At 39.0% G+C, this 21,363-nt stretch overlaps 1 protein-coding gene across 1 annotated transcript in view; it reads right to left on the reverse strand.

Annotated features, from left to right (window-relative positions):
• Positions 1 to 11,036: 11,036 nt before the first annotated feature.
• Efa6 (Exchange factor for Arf 6) overlaps positions 11,037 to 21,363 on the reverse strand; it is a 211,216-nt gene continuing 200,889 nt past the window's right edge. Inside the window, exons 12-13 of the mRNA XM_071586938.1 lie at positions 19,199 to 19,443; positions 11,037 to 15,079 (exon numbers count right to left, since the gene is read on the reverse strand). Of these exons, the coding sequence (XP_071443039.1) occupies positions 15,061 to 15,079; positions 19,199 to 19,443 (264 nt within the window). The 3' untranslated portion in view covers positions 11,037 to 15,060. The remainder of the gene's footprint in view (positions 15,080 to 19,198; positions 19,444 to 21,363) is intronic.

Here is a 21,363-nt window from a genome sequence, read left to right on the forward strand (position 1 = left end):
TCAGAATCAAAAACCACCGAGCCTCATGCAAAAACTCTTCCTTAATTGATATGCTCCCTATCCCCAAACACGCCTCCGAACACAACACTCCCTTTGATAAATGCTATAGTGTATCCATCATAGCATCCCTCCCACCCTCTGATCCTCCACTGAAACTGAAAACATTAGAGCAATCCTTCATCTGGCTCTTGGAGTCCTGGAATTGGCCAGGAATCAATATTAGGCATTAATTACCCTGCTCCAATTATATTTTCATCCCCCTTCCACCCCATCACCTTCTACATTTTCCCCACCCTTCTAACGCTGCCCCTCCAAATCCATCCCTTCGGAATTCTCTCCCCACCTTCCCCTTCCATCCATCGCTCCAGCCATCGTATTCCCTTCAGTTCTGTCCCTCTCTTCCTTGATAAAGGTGGTCACGACCACCGAAAATTCGAAAAAAAAATATATACATATATATATATATATATATATATATATATTGTATTTCTTCAAAAATTGTGAAATTGATATCTGACTTTTCTAATGTTTGTATATGTATGAAATTGCAACAAATCTCCAGAAAAATAAATGCAGTATTATCATCAATACTACCACTTATGGTCCTGAACTGTACAGTATAAGTGTTATTGACTATCTCCTATCGGACCATCAAGGTATAAGCTTCACTTTTAATACTCAAATAACTCAAAAGATATATCCAAATAGAGGTAAAACCATAATCGTGAGGCCCATAACAATAGAAGGTTTAGAGAGTTTCCAACTGCTTCTATCTTGTATTGATTGGCATGGTTTTTGCACAGACTCTGTAGAACAAACATGTTTTTCAAGTTTTTTAGGTAATTTCCTAGGCATTTTTGAGCAATGCTTTCCTAAAAAAATTCTAAACTCTATCCCCACTAAAAATAAAAAAAAATCTCTGGTATACTGGGGAGTTATTAGCTCTTAGAAATGATTTACTTAGTTACTACCACTCTTACAAAACCAGAGGAAGCCTGCATGACAAAGAGGCTTGCTTGAAATACAAGAGAGATTATTAAAATTCAATTAGGTGTACAAAAAATAAAGCTTATAAGGATATTTTATTCAATGCAAAAAATTAACAAAAGGCAGCATGGAGAGTAATCAATCAAGAAGTCGGACATGGTAATGCAAAAGAAAATCTTCCTTTCACCCCAGATGCTGTAAATAATTTTTTCTTCATAGCTGCTGAAGGCAATTTGTTCTCTCGAAACGTTGATGCCGCCAATATTTGCAATATGTTTCAAAATCTTCCTCCAAATACTTTTTATTTTAAAAGGAATATTTGTTACTCCATTTGATATTATATCGACTTTTAATAATTTTTAAAAAATCCAACTGTAAGGATATTTATGGTCTGTCTAATTCCTTAATCAAGGACATGATTGGGTTCATTGCGGAACCATTAGCCATGTTACTCAACTTATGTTTTGAGACAGGAAATTTCCCAACAGCTCTAAAATATTCCAAAACAGTACCTGTCTATAAGAAAGATGATAAAGATGATTTAGCTAACTACTGCCCCATTTCCATAGTCCCTGTTTTTGGTGAAATTTTTGTAACTATCATGAAAGAGAAAATATGTGATTTTTTTAGTCAAATCATGTTTTCCAAATCACAGTATGGCTTTTGATTTGGGAAATCTACAATTTTGGCTCTAGAGTCCATAGTTAATTATGTCTTTTATACATTTGAAGAGTGGAAATAGTCTCTGTAATACTCGTATTTGGATGATCGCCACCAATTGGCTGAACTTGATGGCTATCGATCTGCAGCTCTTTAAAGTAAAATGTGGTGTACCACAGATCCCTGTGCTTGGCCCAGAACCTTTCTTCATCATGATTAATAATAAGCCTCGTAATATGAAACCTACATCTGTTTCATATTCTGATGACACTAAAATACTTTTATGCAAAAATGTCAACATTTAGATGACGCAAAGGTATGATCTCGCACTACCCAAAGACAGGCTAAGGAATGGTTTAGTATTAATCATTTACATTTAAATACTAAAAAACTCAGCATGTTGTATGCAGTCTTAAATAAAAAATAACTAATATTGAAACTGCTAATATACTAGGAACTCACCTCCCGCGGAATCCCTAAGGACTTTCCAGGATTGGTGGAGCATTGCCTCCGCAATTCCTTCTTCCTATGGAATGGTGACCATTACGAGCAGATGGAAGGAGCTGCAATGGGCTCACCCCTCTCCCCGGTTGTGGCCAACCTCTACATGGAGAGCTTCGAAAAGAAAGCACTGGAATCCTGCGACAAGCGGCCCTCACTGTGGCTAAGATATGTCGACGACACTTTTGTCATTTGGTCACACGGAGAGGAAGAATTAAAAAAGTTCCTGAAACATCTGAACTCACAGCATCAAGCCATCCACTTCACTATGGAGGTGGAAAAGGATCATCAACTGCCCTTCTTGGACGTCATGGTGAAGAGAAATACAGGGAATGGGAGGCTTGGACACAGAGTATACAGGAAGCCTACTCACACCGACCGCTACCTTAATGCTGCATCGCACCACCATCCCAGTCAGAAGACCTCACTGGTAGACACACTTGTCAACCGAGCATATAAAATATGTGACTCCGATTCTATTGCCAACGAGAAGAAACACTTGACAAATGCCCTGCAAAGGAATGGATACAGCGCTCATATGATCCAAAAAAGGGCCGAGAAGGAAGAAAAGAAGAGACAAACCACCGCTGTTCCTGACAGGGAGGAAGACTCCAGACCACGTCCGAAGGCTTACGTCACCATCCCCTTCATCGCAGGGACTTCGGAAAGAATCGCGAGGGCTTTAAGGAAACATGATGTGGTGACCAGATTCAACTGCGTCACCAAGATAGCTGACACCCTACCCGGACCCAAGGATGGAATTTCACCGTTAATATCAGAAGGCGTGTACCAAGTGCCATGCTCCTGTGGCAAATGGTACATCGGTGAAACGTGCAGAGCGCTGAAAACACGCATGAGTGAACACCAGAGGGCAACCAAGGCCAAACAGTTTAGAGCATCGGCCATCGCTGAGCACGCCTGGAGTGAACCTGGACACTATTCTCTTCGACGACGCTAAAATAATAGCGAAAGAAGGAAAATACTTCCAGAGAATAATCAGGGAGGCCATTGAAATCGTTAAAAGGCCAAAAAATTTTAACAGAGAGGATGGATATCCACTCCACAGTGCGTGGAAACGAATAATTCCGCGCAAATATGAGGACGTTCCCTGATTGGCCAAGAAATTTCCCGGTATTGGCGCCGGATTTTTCCTATATAAGACGGGACAACAAGCTTCTTTTCATCCTTGACCTGAGGACGCCAGCAGGATAGCTGGCGAAACTGTTGTACATTTAAACGACATACGCGGACGCAGCCCGAAAAATGTGGAAATCACCTACTCATCGCCGCGGAAACCTTCGAACGAACACTAGGAATTTATATTGATACAAAACTTAACTCGGAGACCCACATTAGTCAGAACTGTAATAAACTGAATTAAGCTATTTGTTTATTTGTGAAGAAAGCTCAACTTTCTCATTTCCAATGAGTATGATTTAAAACTTTAACATGCCTTCTTTCAACGTCATTTGAATAATGGTGTTGAGTTATGGGGTCATTCCCCACGTGTTAAAACAAATTTTGTAATTACAAAAGAGAGCTATTCACCCTCCTGCAAATACACCACCACATGATTCCTGCAAACCTTTTTTTATTACAAATGGAATCTAGACTGCATATAGTTTATACATCTTTAAGGCTCTGATTCATGTGAAAGTGAATCTAGAAACTTACCACTTAAGGTTTCGCATTTATAACTACACCACAAGAGCGAATCTAAATACTACTTATTGTAGACTGCCCTGAACTTACAACTCATTTCATAACATGAACATTCGACTGTATAACTATTCGCCTATTTGGCTGAAATTGGACTGTATCCAGAGTTTCAAGATTATTAGGGTATATACCTGGTTACTTGCTACCCACTTTATTGTACTCCTTGGATGAATTCTTTTGTGACAATCTTCGTCACATTTTAGGACTTATATTTATACATTAAGTATTTTATACATTTAAGAAATTTAATCTGATTGTACCATTTTTCAAAATATATAAAGTATGTTTTACAAGAGTAGTCCCAGAAGAACCCGACCCAACAAAGAAAACATACAAATTTTGGAAAAAAATGTATTTATTTTGCAACATAATCTCTTTTCAGCTCTATACACTTTTTCCAGCAATGTTCAATTAGTTACATACCCATTTTATAATAAGATCTGTCTTGCTCCTCAAAATAGCCATTAACTGCCAATATCACTTCTTCACGGTTGGAAAGTCTTTGACCACCAAGGCATTAGGTCAATTTTGCGAACAGATAATAATCCGAGGGGGCTAAATCTGGCAAATAGGGTGCATGAGGTAGCAATTTAAACTTAAATTCACGAATTGTGGCCATTGCAATAATGGATTTTTGAGCTGGTGTATTGTCTTGATGAAACAACACTTTCTCCTTAGCCAAATGCGGCCGCTTTAGCTTAATTTCTATGCTCAGATGACCTTGCCTGCAGATGAAACGGTCTTCGCCTTCTTTGAAGTCAGTTCTCACTATTGAATCGGGTGTGAAGTAATGGACCAATAATTATGAAACGGCACAAAATTCTGCTTTGTTGCTGTGAAACGTTTCTGAACACTCTTGAAACATCTTCACTTCACTGGTTTTACTCGAGTTAGAGCAAACATGGCACCCATCTTGCACACAGCTTTCTCATGTCCAAAGTTTCAGTTAATATACAATGTACCGCACTTTTTGAAATGCCTACTATGTCTGCTAGCACCTGCACTTTCAGGTGATGATCATCCAGTACCACTTAGTCGATTTTCTTCACCGTTTCTGTAGCTGTCACCTCATTTGGTCGACCGATGCGATACTGGTCTTAACAGCTCATATGGCCTTGTTTAAATTCTGCTACCCAATATTTCACTGTTGTACACAAAGGAGCAGACACACCCAGAGTAGAATCCAGTTCAGCTTTGATATTGGTTGGGCTGAGGCCTTTCAAATAGAAGTATTGTTTCACTTAACGATGACCAATTTTCTCTATTTTCACAAATTCACTGAAAATCTTAACTATTGATGGCTGCCAAACAAATGCTAAACAATGTGGCGTCTTCAAACTTGAAACATGCTTTATAGATTGCATACTTTCTAATACAGCGATTTTTTTCAAACAGCTACCGCCATCTGTAGGTCAGGCTGGGTACTTCTGGGCCTTCCCATGTATTATTATTTATAATGACGAGATGAAATAATATAATAATGAGATTTGATTGTGAGGTTGTTGCTGATGGCAAGGAAATTAGAAAATACAGAGTGAGAGATTGAGAAAGTCAATGTACATATTTTAGGGCTGTGTGAGGTGCAATGAAAGGAAAGCTGGGATTGATGGAGTGAGGTATTGAAAAGTTATATACAGTGGAGAAGAGGAGATCCAGTGATTTGTGACAGTACTACGGTAAAACAGTAGGAATAACCATGGTAAACATAGAGCAGGGGAGTGATAGAATATCAGAAGTAGAAGCAAATGCTGAACCAACTACCTTGGCCATTATTCAGGTCTACATGCCAATAAGCAGTCCTAGGAAGAATGAAGCTGAATTATCAATTTGAGGTAAAAATTGTGGGTGTTCCTAGGACGAAACATTTCATAGTGATGGGGGATTGAAAGCCAGCAGTGGGAGAAAGGAGAAATATGATTTTGGTAAGGGGCAACTGCTTAGGAACAAGGCATAACCATGGAGAGAAAGCGGTAGAATGCAGCAGGAAAAATGGTCTCATCATAATTAACACTTGGTTAAAACACCACTATTGATGTTGTGATAATTTGATAGAGTGAATGTTGGGTACATGTAGACTCTTGAGTCAACAGGCATCCAATCTTAAGTAGTAAAGCCATAGAATATGGTTGTTTTTAATACAATTTTTAATAATATCAAAATAATGACAGAAAATATGCATTATCATAAAATTTAAAATGATAAGAACCTCACAGAATGTTAAGAGAGAATATTGCATATTTATTGCTTTTAAATGTGAGTGCGTAATTGATGCTTCAGGACAAGCAAACAAGGCAGCTGAAGGGCATTTCGGTCCACCTCCAACTGAGAGGATAATACAAGAATAGAGGGAGCAGAAGGTGCATTTAGTGAATGCAGAAGACATGAGGAAACAAAATTTATGTTCGTGTGCTCCAAAATGGTCAATGCTTCCAATCAAACTGCCACTTGATTGCGAGAGAAATGTTATAAGGCCCCAACTCATGGCGGCACACCGACGGGAAAAATGAAAAAGACGTCGATCTCTAGCGTTCGGGATTTATAAAAGTCCTTTAAGACAATGAGTAAACGTGACGGCGTACAGTATTCACACATCAGGGTAGGGGGCCACTTCCTTTCCCTGTGTTGGTTATGGCTTTCCAGGAAGATCTGGTACCTAAAAAATCACACGGCTTGGGTGAAGCTACAGGTGCCGAGAGAGGCTTGCCTGGGAATCGAACCCAGGCCCTTCTGCTAGTTATCCAATGCTCTACCCCTGGACTACCGCGTACCATAATACACATTATTAGAATTAAAAATTATCATCTTTTTAAAAATGCCACATTAGAAGTTCAATACATGGAATTGAAGAGTGTTGAAATTGTGCTAGAGGAAAGTGACAACCCCAGTGAAAATAATTGCACAAAAGATTTAGCAGCAGAGATGACAACTTTCTGGGATTCTATGATGGATGACCATTGATATTGTTGTAACTTCTAATTTTTAAATTTTAACTATACATTTTTCTTCCCATTAAGAGCTAACATCAAAATACTTTTATTCTTAAAAAGAGACGTTTCAGGCGTGATATGGTGGAATATCATGATTAATTAAAAATAGCAATTTTCCACAAAAATAAAATTTAATGCGACCGGTTTGAATGTTACTACGAGGGTCATCCGTAAAGTAGTACCCGTTCGTGCCGCATGAAGTGCTGACGACGCGAGTAGCCGCTGGACGAGGTCAGATAGCTTCAGTGGCTTGTCTGCCTTCTCTGAGCCAAGTTGCGTGACGCTAGCATTGCCTGTGTTGTTTCTGTGATTGTTTACAATGTTTAAAAAAATTGAGAACGCCGCCAGTTGTGAAGTGAGGGCAGTGATTAAATTCCTCAATGCAAGAAACGTTCGCCCATGTGATATTCATCGCCAATTAAAGGAGTTGTATGGAGACAATGTAATGGACGAGTCGTCTGTTCGGCGGTGGTGTCGCAACTTCAACATGGGGAGGGGGAACACACACGACGATGAGCGTTCGGAGAGACCGTCTGTCATTACAGACCAACTGGTGAGCTCAGTTGACGAATTCGTGAGGAACGATCGGCGCGTCACAATTGATGACATCTGTGAGCATTTTCCCAATGTTTCTCGAACAATTGTTCATGAAATTGTTAAACACCATCTGCATTATGCAAAAATTTGTGCAAGATGGGTCCCTCGCGTATCTCAATGAGCTGGCGGCGAAGGACTATGCAGCAGGAATACAGAAACTTGTCACACGTTATGACAAATGCCTTAATTTGCTTGGAGATTATGTTGAGAAGTAGTTTAAAGTATCCTCTTTCAAATAAAATTTTTTATGTTTGTTAATATTTACTTTTGTCTTTTTATTTCACGAACGGGTACTACTTTCCGGATGACCCTCGTACATCATCATCAGGTGACAGTTAAACCTCCAGTACATATATGATTAAAGGCAAGTAAGGGGAGGGTGGAGGGGAAGAGGGGGGAAGGTGGAAGGCAGCATGGGTGACTATGTGAGTGAGGGGGGAAGGGTTGGAGAAGACAAGGTGCAAAGACCCTAGGAGTTCGGAGAGCGCGTCGTGGCCGAATGGAGGGGGGTGTCTCGTTGAGGGTGTCCCACGGAGCGGCGCAAAGCTCTTCGGGCCGCGGAGGAAGAAGACGGGATCGGGGGTTTTTCCCCATGGTCGTTGTCTGGGAACAAGGTATCAATACACAAATAAGCACTGAGTTAAAGGGTAAAGATTGGGATCACTGTATAGTTTTAAGGGGGCGCCCTAGCAAGGTTTTAGGAAAAGGGTGTAGGAGGGAATGTTATCACTTGCACATGCCGAATGGGGGGGGGGGGTGGTTTGTCCTGCAGCGGTGAACCTTCCCTCCTCATCCGTGAGGAAATTCATTGTGAACACCAATTCGCCAGGAGAGTTGTAAATTTATCCAAGTGTGAAATTTCCCCGGACGCTCTTTCACTCCTTAATAAGGGACTGAAATTTGCACCGGCCATCCCTATTTCTTCCAAAGGTTATAAAAACTTGGCAACGGACTGCGAAGTTGCTCTATCCAATCAACCCCGTGGTATCAAGCATCTGGTCGCCGATACCATAATAACAGACATGAAGAACCATTCCATCCCTTCCCGAAGATCATCTGAAGGTGAGATTTTAAAGTCACTCTGAGATTTGAAGGCAGAAAACCAACAAGTGCTCAGTAAAGCTGACAAGGGAAACTGCACTGTCATCCTAGATAGGGACCATTATACCAGTAAGTGCCTAAAGTTCATATCCGCCAACGCCTTTGATGTACTCCCGAAAGATCCTACTCTCAATTATCAAAAGCGTGTCATCCAAAAGAGACCATCGCTTCCTGCGTCCACATATTCAACGATAAAGAAAAATTCTTCTTGACAACCATGAACCCTTTACCCCCAAGACTTTATGGTCTACCTAAACTACATAAAAAATACGTACCCATTAGACCAGTCGTATCAAGTGTCAGTGCTCCAGTGCAAAAATTAGCAACAAAATTAAACTCGATCTATCGACAACTCTCAGGCTGCAAACCCAGATTCTCAATAGAAAACTCCATTTCCATAACTGAACGTCTTCTGCCCTTCACCTTACCACCCAAAGCTAAGCTAGTATCGTTTGAGGTGTGTAGTCTCTTTACTTCCATTCCGACGCATGAAACTTTAATTTACGCTCAAAATATATTAATCAACGCCAATTTGAACCAACACCTCATTAATGAATTAAGTTCACTTCTCAAAATTTGTGTAGACCAAAATTATTTTTTATTCTGTGGCACCTACTATAAACAAAAGGATGGTCTATGGCTATGGGGTCACCCCTTTCCCCTCTCCTCACAGAAGTTTTTATGGATAATTTAGAGGACAAGATCCTAAGTGAAAATAAATTCAATAATAACATTTTATACTGGTATAGATATGTGGATGATATCTTATGCTGCTGGACAGGCAGTGATAAACAGCTAGACCTTTTCTTACATTTCATAAACTCCATCCACCCATCTAAAACTTTCACCATGGAATCGGCAGTGGACCATAAAATCAATTTCCTGGATCTCACAATTGAAATAAAAAGAAACACACATAATTTTACAATATTTCGGAAACCCACGTATACAGACCAAGTGATACCCTCAGACTCCTGCCATCCCTTCACCCACAAACTATCCAGCTTCAATTCCATGATCCACAGATTAATCAGTATCCCCTTGTCCAAATCCAACTTCGAACGAGAGCTCAATACGATCAAGCATATAGCCTTTAAGAACGGTTACCATGTCCGCATAATAGATAATATACTGAAGAAAAAACTTAAGAAACAGGCCGTGAAATTAAACATCTCCCTTGCAGTCACTACATCTCTGAGCGCAAATGGTGCAAACTTCCATTCCATAACTCTGTGTCATACAAAATCGCTAACAGGTTTCCCAAAGACGAATTCCGCATTTCTTTTTATACCCCCAATACTCTATACAAAGCCCTATGTTCAAACAAAGATCCTATAGACTGCAACACCAAAAGTGGTGTATATGAAATTCGGTGCGAGTGTGGAGCCATTTACATTGGTCAGACAGGCAGGAGTTTTTCGACACGTATCGGGGAACATAGGAAAGGCTACATTACAGGTCATACCAACTCTTTATTTGCCAAACATCTCCTTGATTCTAACCATTTCTGCAATTTCGAGTTCAAAGTGCTTCACGACTTGGAAAAAGGAAGCAAGCTGGATGCCATGGAACAGCTGGAAATCTTACATCGCAAGGACTTGGAGCTGATCAACGAAGTCCAATTTTTATCTTCACCCTCCTCTGCATCACCTTCCCACGACGTACATGTGAACAGTGATCCCTTGCCCCCTACTCTTTGGATATTTCCTTCCTTTCCCCCCCTCTGCACACGGAGACCATGTTTTCCCGGACAAAGTGGGAAACCCCGAGTCCCCACCCCCTTTCCTCACGGAAGAGGAGGGAAGGTTCACCGCTGCGGGACAAACCAACCCGCCCCCCAATCGGCATGTGCAAGTGATAACATTCCCTCCTACACCCTTTTCCTAAAACCTCGCTAGGGCGCCCCCTTAAAACTATACAGTGATCCCAATCTTTACCCTTTAACTCAGTGCTTATTTGTGTATTGATACCTTGTTCCCAGACCACGACCATGGGGAAAAACCCCCGATCCCGTCTTCTTCCTCCACGGCCCGAAGAGCTTTGCGCCGCTCCGTGGGACACCCTCAACGAGACACCCCCCTCCATTCGGCCATGACGCGCTCTCCGGACTCCTAGGGTCTTTGCACCTTGTCTTCTCCAACCCTTCCCCCCCACTCACATAGTCACCCATGCTGCCTTCCACCTTCCCCCCTCTTCCCCTCCACCCTCCCCTTACTTGCCTTTAATCATATATGTACTGGACTCAGAGGTTTAACTGTCACCTGATGATGATGTAGTAACATTCAAACCGGTCGCATTAAAGTTTATTTTTGCGGAAAATTGCTATTTTTAATTAACTTTTATTCTTTTCTGTCTGATCCAAGTATATTTTGTAAATTCTATGTTGAAAAATCAGGGTGCATCTCATGGACAAGGAAATATAGTGTTTAAAAAAAACTATAAACACAGTTGTCAGCTCAATTGTTGGTTTGATAGGTGATTTTAGAGTACACTCAACAGTTAGCCTAATGGCATGTGAAATTCATACGCAAGGGAAGGGGGGCCAGTCCTTTCATGTATAATACAGGACGTGGCAACATGACTTCCTTTTTTCAATCGACAAAGGAAGTTATATTGTCCCACCCTGTATATAGTTTATAATTATTAATGAATGGCTGGTTCATCTCCCACCACACATCCTTACAGCAGCAACAGCTTTTGGGGATGGATAGCAAAAAAACATGAGAACCAAGTATTCTGTTAACACATATCAGTTCTTTAACATAGTTTATTAAGAATAAATAATATATAATAGCATCATATAGCACCTACATAGGCTTTTGGAACAAAAGAGAGCAACATATTTCAGGTTTATCTGGACATTAAAACTCACCTCAGTTCAATATCATACAGCATAAGTTCAACAGAAGTTTTCTCAATGAGGCATGACTATGGAGAGAGTGAGCAACAACCTCATCATAATGTGAGAGTAATAGAGTTTTTGCATGTTCATTGAAGGAAACTTCAATCATTTATTTACAGCAAAAATATGAACTCACAAATCAAATATTTGTTATCTGAAATTTAGGAAGGCATGTAAAAATGCAGAATTAAAGTATGGCACATTTGCCTGAACAATACTGATGCAAAATGAGAAAAAACCATGCATTCTCCCTCTATCCAACCAATAAGTAACTCAGGGTCAATGAAATGTAGACATGCAATAACATTAAATGCCCCCTCTTGATCAGTAATCATAATTAATGGCTGCCTTGGTCAGTGATGTCATTTTTTGTACACAATGAGCTTGCAATAGAGGCAAGCAAAAATGCAAATAATACAGTCAACACGCAATATCAGGGATGCACGGGCATTTGTATCCCATTAGTAAGGATCCCATTGGCTTACACGCTCAAGAGGTCTCAGATTCACAGCTGGGCACAACCCTTGAAAGTTCTGTGAGTCATGATTGTCTCTTCAGTTTAACAAAAGGTTTTATAAGGTAATGAAGAGGGATATACCTGTAATTGTTAGTAACATTGATTCATGTATTAAAAATACCTTTTGTATCACCACCACTTAGAACAGCACTTCACATAATATTTTGGAACAATTTTTCAGGTTATCAATTTTTCAAGAGCTGAATAAAATAAAGATTGGTCTTTGGAAGCAAGATGGACTCTTAACATACACTAAGAAACAGAGACACAATAATGTGCAGTTTTATCACTGCTGGTGTAAATGAAAATATAAAAAAGAGGATTAATCTAAGTTTATTTACAGTTATTGTGAAAAGTTTTCCACTGAATCCATTTCTATTCAGCTTAAACTGGAATGAATGAAAAATGTCCACATTTCAATACAACTGGCACATTCAAGAGTATTTTAGGAGATAAAAAAAATAATTCAGCTCTTAAAATATTTAGAGCCATGAGCAAATAAACCTACAAGTTTTATCATTGCCTTCCAAAATCATCCAAGGAAAATGATCTTCAAAAATTCATTATAGTACATGCATAATTACTTTCATACATGTAAATTTGGTGAACATTTCACAAGTAGTATAATTTTATTAGATTTTAGAAATTCATCCTGACATCTCTTGCATCAAGGAAAAACTCCAAATATTTTTTTTAAAGACAGTCTTGAGATTCTCCTGAACTTTGGCATCACAAGTTTAACTTCCACTCTTCTTCCAATGGCACCATCAATTTGTGTACCCCATTTTTAACATTAACACACACTATCAAACAGGACTCCATTATTTACAATCAAAAGTACAAATTTTTTACTTTTTGTTTAACTTCTACAAAAAATTTTCATTCTACGCATACTCAGTCTGCATTTCCAATTTCTTCATGATTTTAACAATATGAACTTCACCTTAAAACATAAGATCAAACAAAGGCTAGGTTACGCATTGCTACAAAAAATGTGCTTACTAGTGTATGAAAGAAAATAATTACACACACTTAAGATTCTTCAAAATCGTCCATCACCTTTAGACCTTTACATGTAGTAAAATAGCCAGTCACATGAACTTGCTGTATCATTTCTATTTCAAAAATTGAATCAAACACATCTCATAACTTGCATTACTCTGGTATTAAAACCAATGAAATATAATTACATAAAATTATTAAAAAAGAGAAAGCTGGGAAATTTATAAAACTTTCTTTAACAACCAGTTCCCTGCAAAAGATCTGGAGGAATACCAGATAAAACTCAGCGGCTGTTCTAGAAAGGCAAATTTTGCCTAGAAATATGCACACAAAATTGGCAAATTAGCATATGCAAATTAAGTGATTCTTTGAAACCTGTAATTTAAGTAAGTAATCCAGTGTGGACTTGATCAAAATGTGATCTAAAGAATACTTTGAAAAATAGCCCATGGTCATCAAAGAATATCAAAAGGTATCATTACTTGGCGATTTCAGGGTAACTCAGATATGACAGGGTAAAATTAATAGCAATTAACAGTAAGTTATAAGTATAGCTCAGAAGTGAGAACAATGATTCATTTTGAAAACGTTTTGGACTAAATCAATGTCTGTAAACTAAAAACTTTTTTCTATTTGATCAGACCTCTCCAGAAATGGTTTCTTGATGATTGATCCCCTCTCATCACACAACAGCCCACAAAAATTGACAGGGAAAGTTGATCTCTTGGTAACTTCACTAGATTTCACGAGATTGTCAAATGAAAAGCTTTGTCTTTATTTGTACTATGAACATCTTGTCTCTATTTGCGTCAATATTTAATGTGGCAGAAGACTCTGACAACCAATGACTATTGCTGCCATTGTCTGTGAATGCATTGCAATCAATTCACTAGTAAATATCCACAACTTTCACAATGTTTGGAAAGACGACAAATGCTCACCTTAACAAGATCCATTCAACATCATAATAGGGATGAGGATGTATAATAATGCACGCCTTTCATCTTTTTGAGAAGCAGTGACTCATAATAACAGAGACAGAAAGTCTTGCAATTTTCCACTTAGTAAACATTTTATTTTCGACTAGTTTGGATGTACCACATCATTTTTAAGTTTCAAGACTCATAAATGATGGAGCCTATGAAAACTAGTCAAAATTAAATCGCTATCAAGTTGGAAAACTGCAAGAGTTCTTGTCTTTATTATTGAAATGGTTCCACCACATCACACCTGAATCTGAAATTTATAGTTAAAGATTTGGCTCAATTGTAAAAGTACGAGAACCGAACTACGAGTACATTTTAATTAATTCGGGATTGTGGACTGCACCAATGAGTCAATTGAGTAAATGAGGTTTCACCTGCACTGCTATTAAGCCAAAACTGGAGGAGAGAGCTGTATGAAATTTAGAATTTAAATATTCAATTGCCATTCACCTTAACAGGGCTCTGCAATAAGTTTCTTAATCCTTTCCACTTATAAGATAGGCAGTATAACAGAGTCATTCCGACATTGTGTATCATTTCAATTTTAATGCCATAATACAAACTTAATGCTTTTCTAAAACAAATATCCATTTCCTGGTGATACATTTTCATATAAATCATGTCATATGAGTCATTAAAGAAAAGAACAATATACATTTCACTGGGACATCTCAGCAAAGTATAGAATTAGACATCTCAGAATGAACAATTTCCATTATTGAAAATAACGTCTTAAGTGACCAGTTGATAAAAGGAAGATGACAAGCCTCAGTTAAATGCAATACTTCTGATGAAATGCTCAATGGAGTGTGTTTTAAGCATGTCAAGCATCTCCAAAGTCTACAATCAAAATAATTTATTACTTTACATACTTTATTCACCATTGTAAATCACATCAAAAATTGGAAAAAATAAACGAGTGGGACAATTCAATTTCCACTTATTGCCTAGAAAAGGAACATTTATACATAATTTCCATTCATCCATGCTATTCATTAAAAGTATGAAATGCATCATGCCATGCTTCATCAATGCTGAGAAGACGTTTGCAAAAATGAAAACACCATCTTCCATCATCCATTGACCTGACAGAAGGTGACCCTAATCCACTGTCTTCTCCCTGCACACAAACAAAAACCAAAAGAACACACGGGTCATAGTCAAAAACAGTTCAGACACTCAATTTACAAACAGAGATTTCATGAATGATGCCAGTATTAGGAAAGAGGAAATGGAATTTTTGCCCACCTCCAAGACGAATCTTTAATCTCTCCAAAAATGGTGATGCATCACCAACAATAAAGAAAAATGGAATAAACAATGACTCATTAAAAATTCCTGCGATAGATAACGAACAGATAATGACCAACTCCATTCTAATATTTGTATTTTTTTATGACAAGGTAAAAGTAAAAGCCATATTTTTCACAATTAGCTTAGTCGTGGTCAAATGGAAGTCCAACTTAATGTAAAGTTTCCACACATATGCCATTCTTTTAAAATGACATAAGTTGAATCCAACAAAATCACCACATTTTAAGACTTTTTCATGAACTTAAATTTTCCAAGAGCTGACCCAAATTCCAAAATCTTCATTTGGCATCATTTATGAAGCATCTCATCACAAAAGGGCTGTGAGAAGGAAAAGATGGAGGAAAGGTTTCCCAGCTAATCTATAAATAGGAGCATTTAGACTCGAGGGAAGGAATGTCAGAAACAAACTGATCAATACATGAATGCTTGGAAGCAATGATTGAAATGAATGGCTCCTGTTACACATTCCAAGTGTTTTATTTATATAAATCAGACTTAAATGACAGCATAAATGACATTAACTTTCTGATTCTCATATAAAATATACCAGACTTCAATAGTTTCCATCTTTGTCAAATGAGAAACGGAAGACAATTTGTTTGGGAAAACATATGCACGGACAATGTGTTGACCACAAATAGTCAAGAAACAATGAGGAAAATGAAATGAGACTGCAGTTATGTAAATGAGAAATCTGCCAGGAAAATAGTCACCACTGAATTTAAATGCAACAGAGCAAGTAGAGAGCTCTTAAGTGCTTCACTGAAAGCACTTGATCATCCAGGGTGTATATATATATAAAATGCAATCATGGTAAATGATAATAAAAAGACACAAAAGGCAGCATATACTCTGACTGTAAAAGCATTAAAGAATACAAAAATATGAAAAACTTAAGGAACATAACAAATTTACACTTTTGAATTAATAACTATAAAAATAGATTGTTACACACCCTAACAACCACTACAGTACAGTACATCTCTTGCATTGCAAATTCATGCAACAATGGAAGGATATTATAAATATAATGCTAATAGCTAATACAAGAGTAGTTAATGGAAAAATAAAATTAGTAATATTTATCAAAAGTAAACTATGTACAGCTAAACAATAAAGAGTTTGAGGCAAAGAAGAATAATGCTACAAGCTATGTCATGCATGGAGGTTTACTGATCTCAGAAAATCAACAAATGAATGTCTTATCCTTTCACATTTCAATGAGTATTGAATACAAAAATCACAGCCAAGAACACTTGCAAATTTTGTATCCACCAAACTCAACAGTGAAAATGATCGCATCCTATGGTAAGCCTTTGGATCATTGTAAAATTAACTGTCAGTTCACTGACGGCTCAAAACACTATTAGATGACTCCCTATAAGTACTCTCCAGCTGCAATTGATAATGTTTCTGTTACACTAGGAATTTAGAAATAAGTACATACTTAATGGAAGATATGGCAAACCAATATCATTCCTCCAAAGGCTTTTGGTTTGGCTCATACTGTTGTGAAAAAATCTTTCACGATAATATAAATGAACTCATTTCATTTCAATTTCAACTATGGTCAACTATGACCCAAAAAGAAAGACTTCCCTTTTTTATGATGTAGTACATGCAAGTAGTTGCTACCACAATCTTTCTAGGTTTATGCACACATATTAACAGATTAACTTGGCTCCAGAATATAACAACAATTATTCTTCATGTTATTTCTCTTTTAACAACTTATTAAACATTTCCAACTCCAAATTTTAATGAATTAATATCCATTGTTACATCACCACATTATCTAGGTATTTAAAATGCCATACAAAAATGTTCACCCAATTTACAGCATGTGAAATAACCTTTCAATTCAAAGTTTTGCTGTTTCATTTTTTATATTCAGGTAAACATTACAGTCATGTGATCTCAATGGTTTCTAACCCAGATATTTTTGTCATAATATCAACTGTAGTAAGATATCACAACATTTTTTGTAAGAAAGATAATTCTTTCATGAGTGCTTTCAGGAAGAAGTACAATCAGTCAGTCAACAGCTGCTTCATGAAGCAGGCAGTTTTGCTAATAGAAGAATATCTTACACAATATAGCGCTTTCTCGTGGATCCTTTTCTTAATTGAGCTCGACAGCAGTTTCAGCGAGAATGACCTTCCCTAACAACTTTCTCTTTCATGGTTCTCAAAATAAAACACACCAAAGCACGTACTACTTATTCACAGCACTTAAGAAAGCCACATCTCTGAAGTCTTTTATGGATCCACTTTTTATAAATTGGAGTCTTATTGTGATAGTGAAAATGCTCCCTCAACAGATCTTTCTATACACATTCACCGATGCATTTTTTCTTCCAGATGGGAGTTTTTGAGTTTCTTTCAACTTTACACATATACAGTGCTAATCCTATATTTTCAGTTATTCTTTTATTAATGTCAGAATGGCAAACTCCTCTGGACCATTCACAACACATTTTGAAGCACCTTACCAACTCTGTTGGCAGCAGACACATCCCGATCATTGGGGATCAAGAGAGGTTACTGAGGGGGGCACTTTCCTCATTTCTTTCCAAGTGCACATTGTAGTACACACACACCGATGCCAGGTGAGGATGGATAACATCATTGCAACAACAAATACAGACATCTGTGGGTGCTCAAAGATTTAATTCCTCACAAAACATTAATTTTCCTCAACGAGTAATCAGGCAGCAAACCACACAAACTTATGCCTACTTTGGAATTTTAGAAAGAGAACTTGCGACACTTACTGTTATTTGAGCATCACCAAGAATGAAACCAACACCATGGGTTCAAAAAAAAAACGTTTGGCTGTGCCACCATTCCTCCATTTGATTAAGGTGAGAGGGAGAGAGAAAGAGAGAGAGGGGAGAGAGAAACAGCCAAGAATGCAAGCAATAACAACACCCAACAAAGCAACACTAAAAAATAATGCAAATTAGGAAGCTGCAACCAGGGTGTGAGTCTGCGTGAGTCAGGGGTCTCAAAAGAGTGGAGAGCATATTCAGAGTCATTCTGAGATGAGCAGCACAATTTCATTGGTGCCTTCAAGAGATTCTCTGAGTCCAACCACCTGTGACCAAAGCACTCCCACTTCCTTCCCGGCCAGACAAGAGGGGTCATGGGGCACAGATCCCCACCCACCACACAAAAACATCTCACTGGGCGCTGTACATTCCAGCGGTTTTTCATAAACCGAGTTGTTAACAAGGAAAATGATGGACTTGCCACGTCAGCCAGCAACAGGAAGAGCAAACACTGCATCATTTTTAAGAAAATGCCGCACCATTTTTTAAATCCAACCCAACCAAATCATTTGGCCACAACAAAGCAGCCACTTTTGGTGTTGTGACAGAGTCAAAGTGTAAAGATGTTATGCACCATTCAAAACAGTGTCCAAGAACCTCAGGTACTTCCCCTTTACAGAAGTTTATCCCAAAATTACCTCTCATTATTTTTGTGATGGCATGACACCACTTTGGAACCAAAGAAGGAGAATTTGAGCTTGCAGACTCAGAAAACTCCACTTGAGGTTTCAGAGAAATCAAATCCTTGATGAAGTTTCAGATGCTCATCCCAAAATCAACCCATGCACATGAAAATAAGAATGGCAAGGAACAGGGCCAGTGGCCTTCCAATATGCTCCATCACGAGAAGTCAGCCCTCCAAGGGGACAACCCTGAGTCAGGGTCTTGGAGGGAGGGAGAGAGATTGTTGGGGGGGGATGAAGAAAGTTTCATTGGTACACAACGAAGGAAAGACGGACACAAGAGAGAGAGAGAGAGAGAGACATAGAGAGAGAGAGAGGGCACTTTCAGAGCACGCATGCTGAAAAGACCCCCATCACCCGTCACCCAATGTCCTCCCCACGGTTATTGTATATGGCCGCTCGGTAACTGTACCTATTTGTCGCTGGAGGGCTGCGCCGGTCTGGGATGGGGGGCGGGACCAGAGCCACTCCCACCGACCCAGGCCCCGCCCCCACTGATGACATGGCTTCCGAGATGGCACCTCCTCCCCCCACCACCAAATCGCTCACCCTCTCATCACCTTCCCCAATGCTGCCTTCCACCAGCGATGGCTCCAGCTCAGGGTACTGCGCCATCTTTGATCGAAGCAAGTAAGCATAAGTCTTGTATCGCTTCAGCTGAAAAGAATGAGAGGAGAGTAGACAAAATGCCTTTATTGTGACACACTGCTGTGACTTGACAATCCTAGTAACAAAATGCAGCCACAGCGCAGCCTCACTATCTAGAATGACCCCCAAACAAGAAACCACAATTATCAACCAGGAAATCTGTCTTAAGTGAGGGTAGAGCTCTCCCAGTACCAGGAGCCCTAATTGAATTTAGGTATTAGGGTAATACAGGTAGCCAGCTCCATCAAAATGAGCATGCTCTCCCTTTACTTACCTCAATTAGGTTATCAATTACATTTCCTAAACAGAAGGGCATACGCAATTGGTGATTGGTTGTTAAGAGGAAGGTGTTGGTCGAAGGGAACAATTAAGCCCGAGTGGGGGGGTGGCAGGATTTAAAAAGAAAGATACAAGCAAACTCTTAAAGAGTCCTTAATTGGATTGAGTCGCCGCTGGCGAGAAATCATGAATACTTGGTAGTTATTGTTGAAATTTTCTTGGTGGGTAGCGGGGTGTCTGGGCAGGAGGCGGGAGGAGGCGTAGTTGTGCATTGGCCAATATAAAAGGTTGGGTCTTATCATCAATGCCTCCCATCCACATACATAGCCATTCCTTCTCCAACAATATCAAGACCCCCACTAATATTGGCTAACCTAAATACACACCACAATTAACCAAGGACACTCAGTTTTAACAAATCTCCACATTTATGGACCACTCTCTTCAACCCACCAAAGTTAATTCCCTCCCCTCTAACATCAAAGATTTGCACCACTTTCACTCAATCCTGTAAACCTACTCCACCAAATCTCCCAACTCCCTGAAGTATCCCATCCCTACCCACACAGCTACACACGATCAATCCTTTGATGACTGCTTCTCTGTTTCAGTGATTGAAACCCTTCCTGAATCCGCAGGCAGTATATTAGAGGCGAGAACACGAGCGATGGCCCGCTAATCCTCGGGTCCTTACCCTGCTCAACCCTCCTCGTCTGAGCTCAGCAGACTGAAATCATCCAATGGTCAACCATGCCCTCTCACCACCTTCTTCATTCACCCTTTGCCTCCTTCCCCCAACACCACAGTTCCTCTGCGCTCTTCTCCAGGGAGTGACATTCTGTCGATGGTGGCCTTGCCATCAAAAAAATGTCAAATACACATGCAAGTGTCCTTTCTCTGTGTTTAGAGAAATGTTCAATCAGAGTTTATGCATATTTGGGTTATTGCTGAAGTGGGGTTCAACGAGAAGGGAAATTTGAGGAAATGTATGACATTACTGGATGTGAAAGATGAGGTGGTGGGAAGGGATGGGAAGAGGATCCAGAAGATAGTTTTGGGAGAGGGTGTGAATGGTGAGTATTACCGTATTTTCCCAATCAATAACGCACGTGCATTATCTATACAAAAATGTTCAGATGATCGATAAAATGATGAAACACATTATGTAATACAAATTGAAAAAATTAAAACAGACATATTTTTACACACACTATATATAATTTTTACGTGCATATATATGTACATCCTTTGGTAGGTGAAACAGCTCCCTAACGCCATCTCTTGGCCAAACAATCAGGGCACTTGGTTGCATAAAGGATCGCAGATCTCAGTGTAACTTACATTTCCTGGATAGCTCAAGTGGTTAAGAACCTCCGCCCGGCAACTGGAAAGATCAGGAGTCCAAATCCCGGGCAATGAAATATTTTTACAGTGGTAATCTGCTGGATTCCCCACCTCTCCTGTGTTCATCCTTTATGTGCGTTCCTATCCCTTTTCCTTATGTCTGTTTCTATATAAATAAGTATTTGTTCGCCATTTGGCAGGATTTCGTATTTGAATTTGTATATACATATACAATATATAATATTGTATATATGTATATTGTGTGTATATATATATATATATATATATATATATATATATATATAT

Source organism: Hetaerina americana, unplaced genomic scaffold (assembly GCF_022747635.1).
Source record: "Hetaerina americana unplaced genomic scaffold, ioHetAmer1.1.p SCAF_28, whole genome shotgun sequence".
NCBI lineage: Eukaryota > Metazoa > Arthropoda > Insecta > Odonata > Calopterygidae > Hetaerina > Hetaerina americana.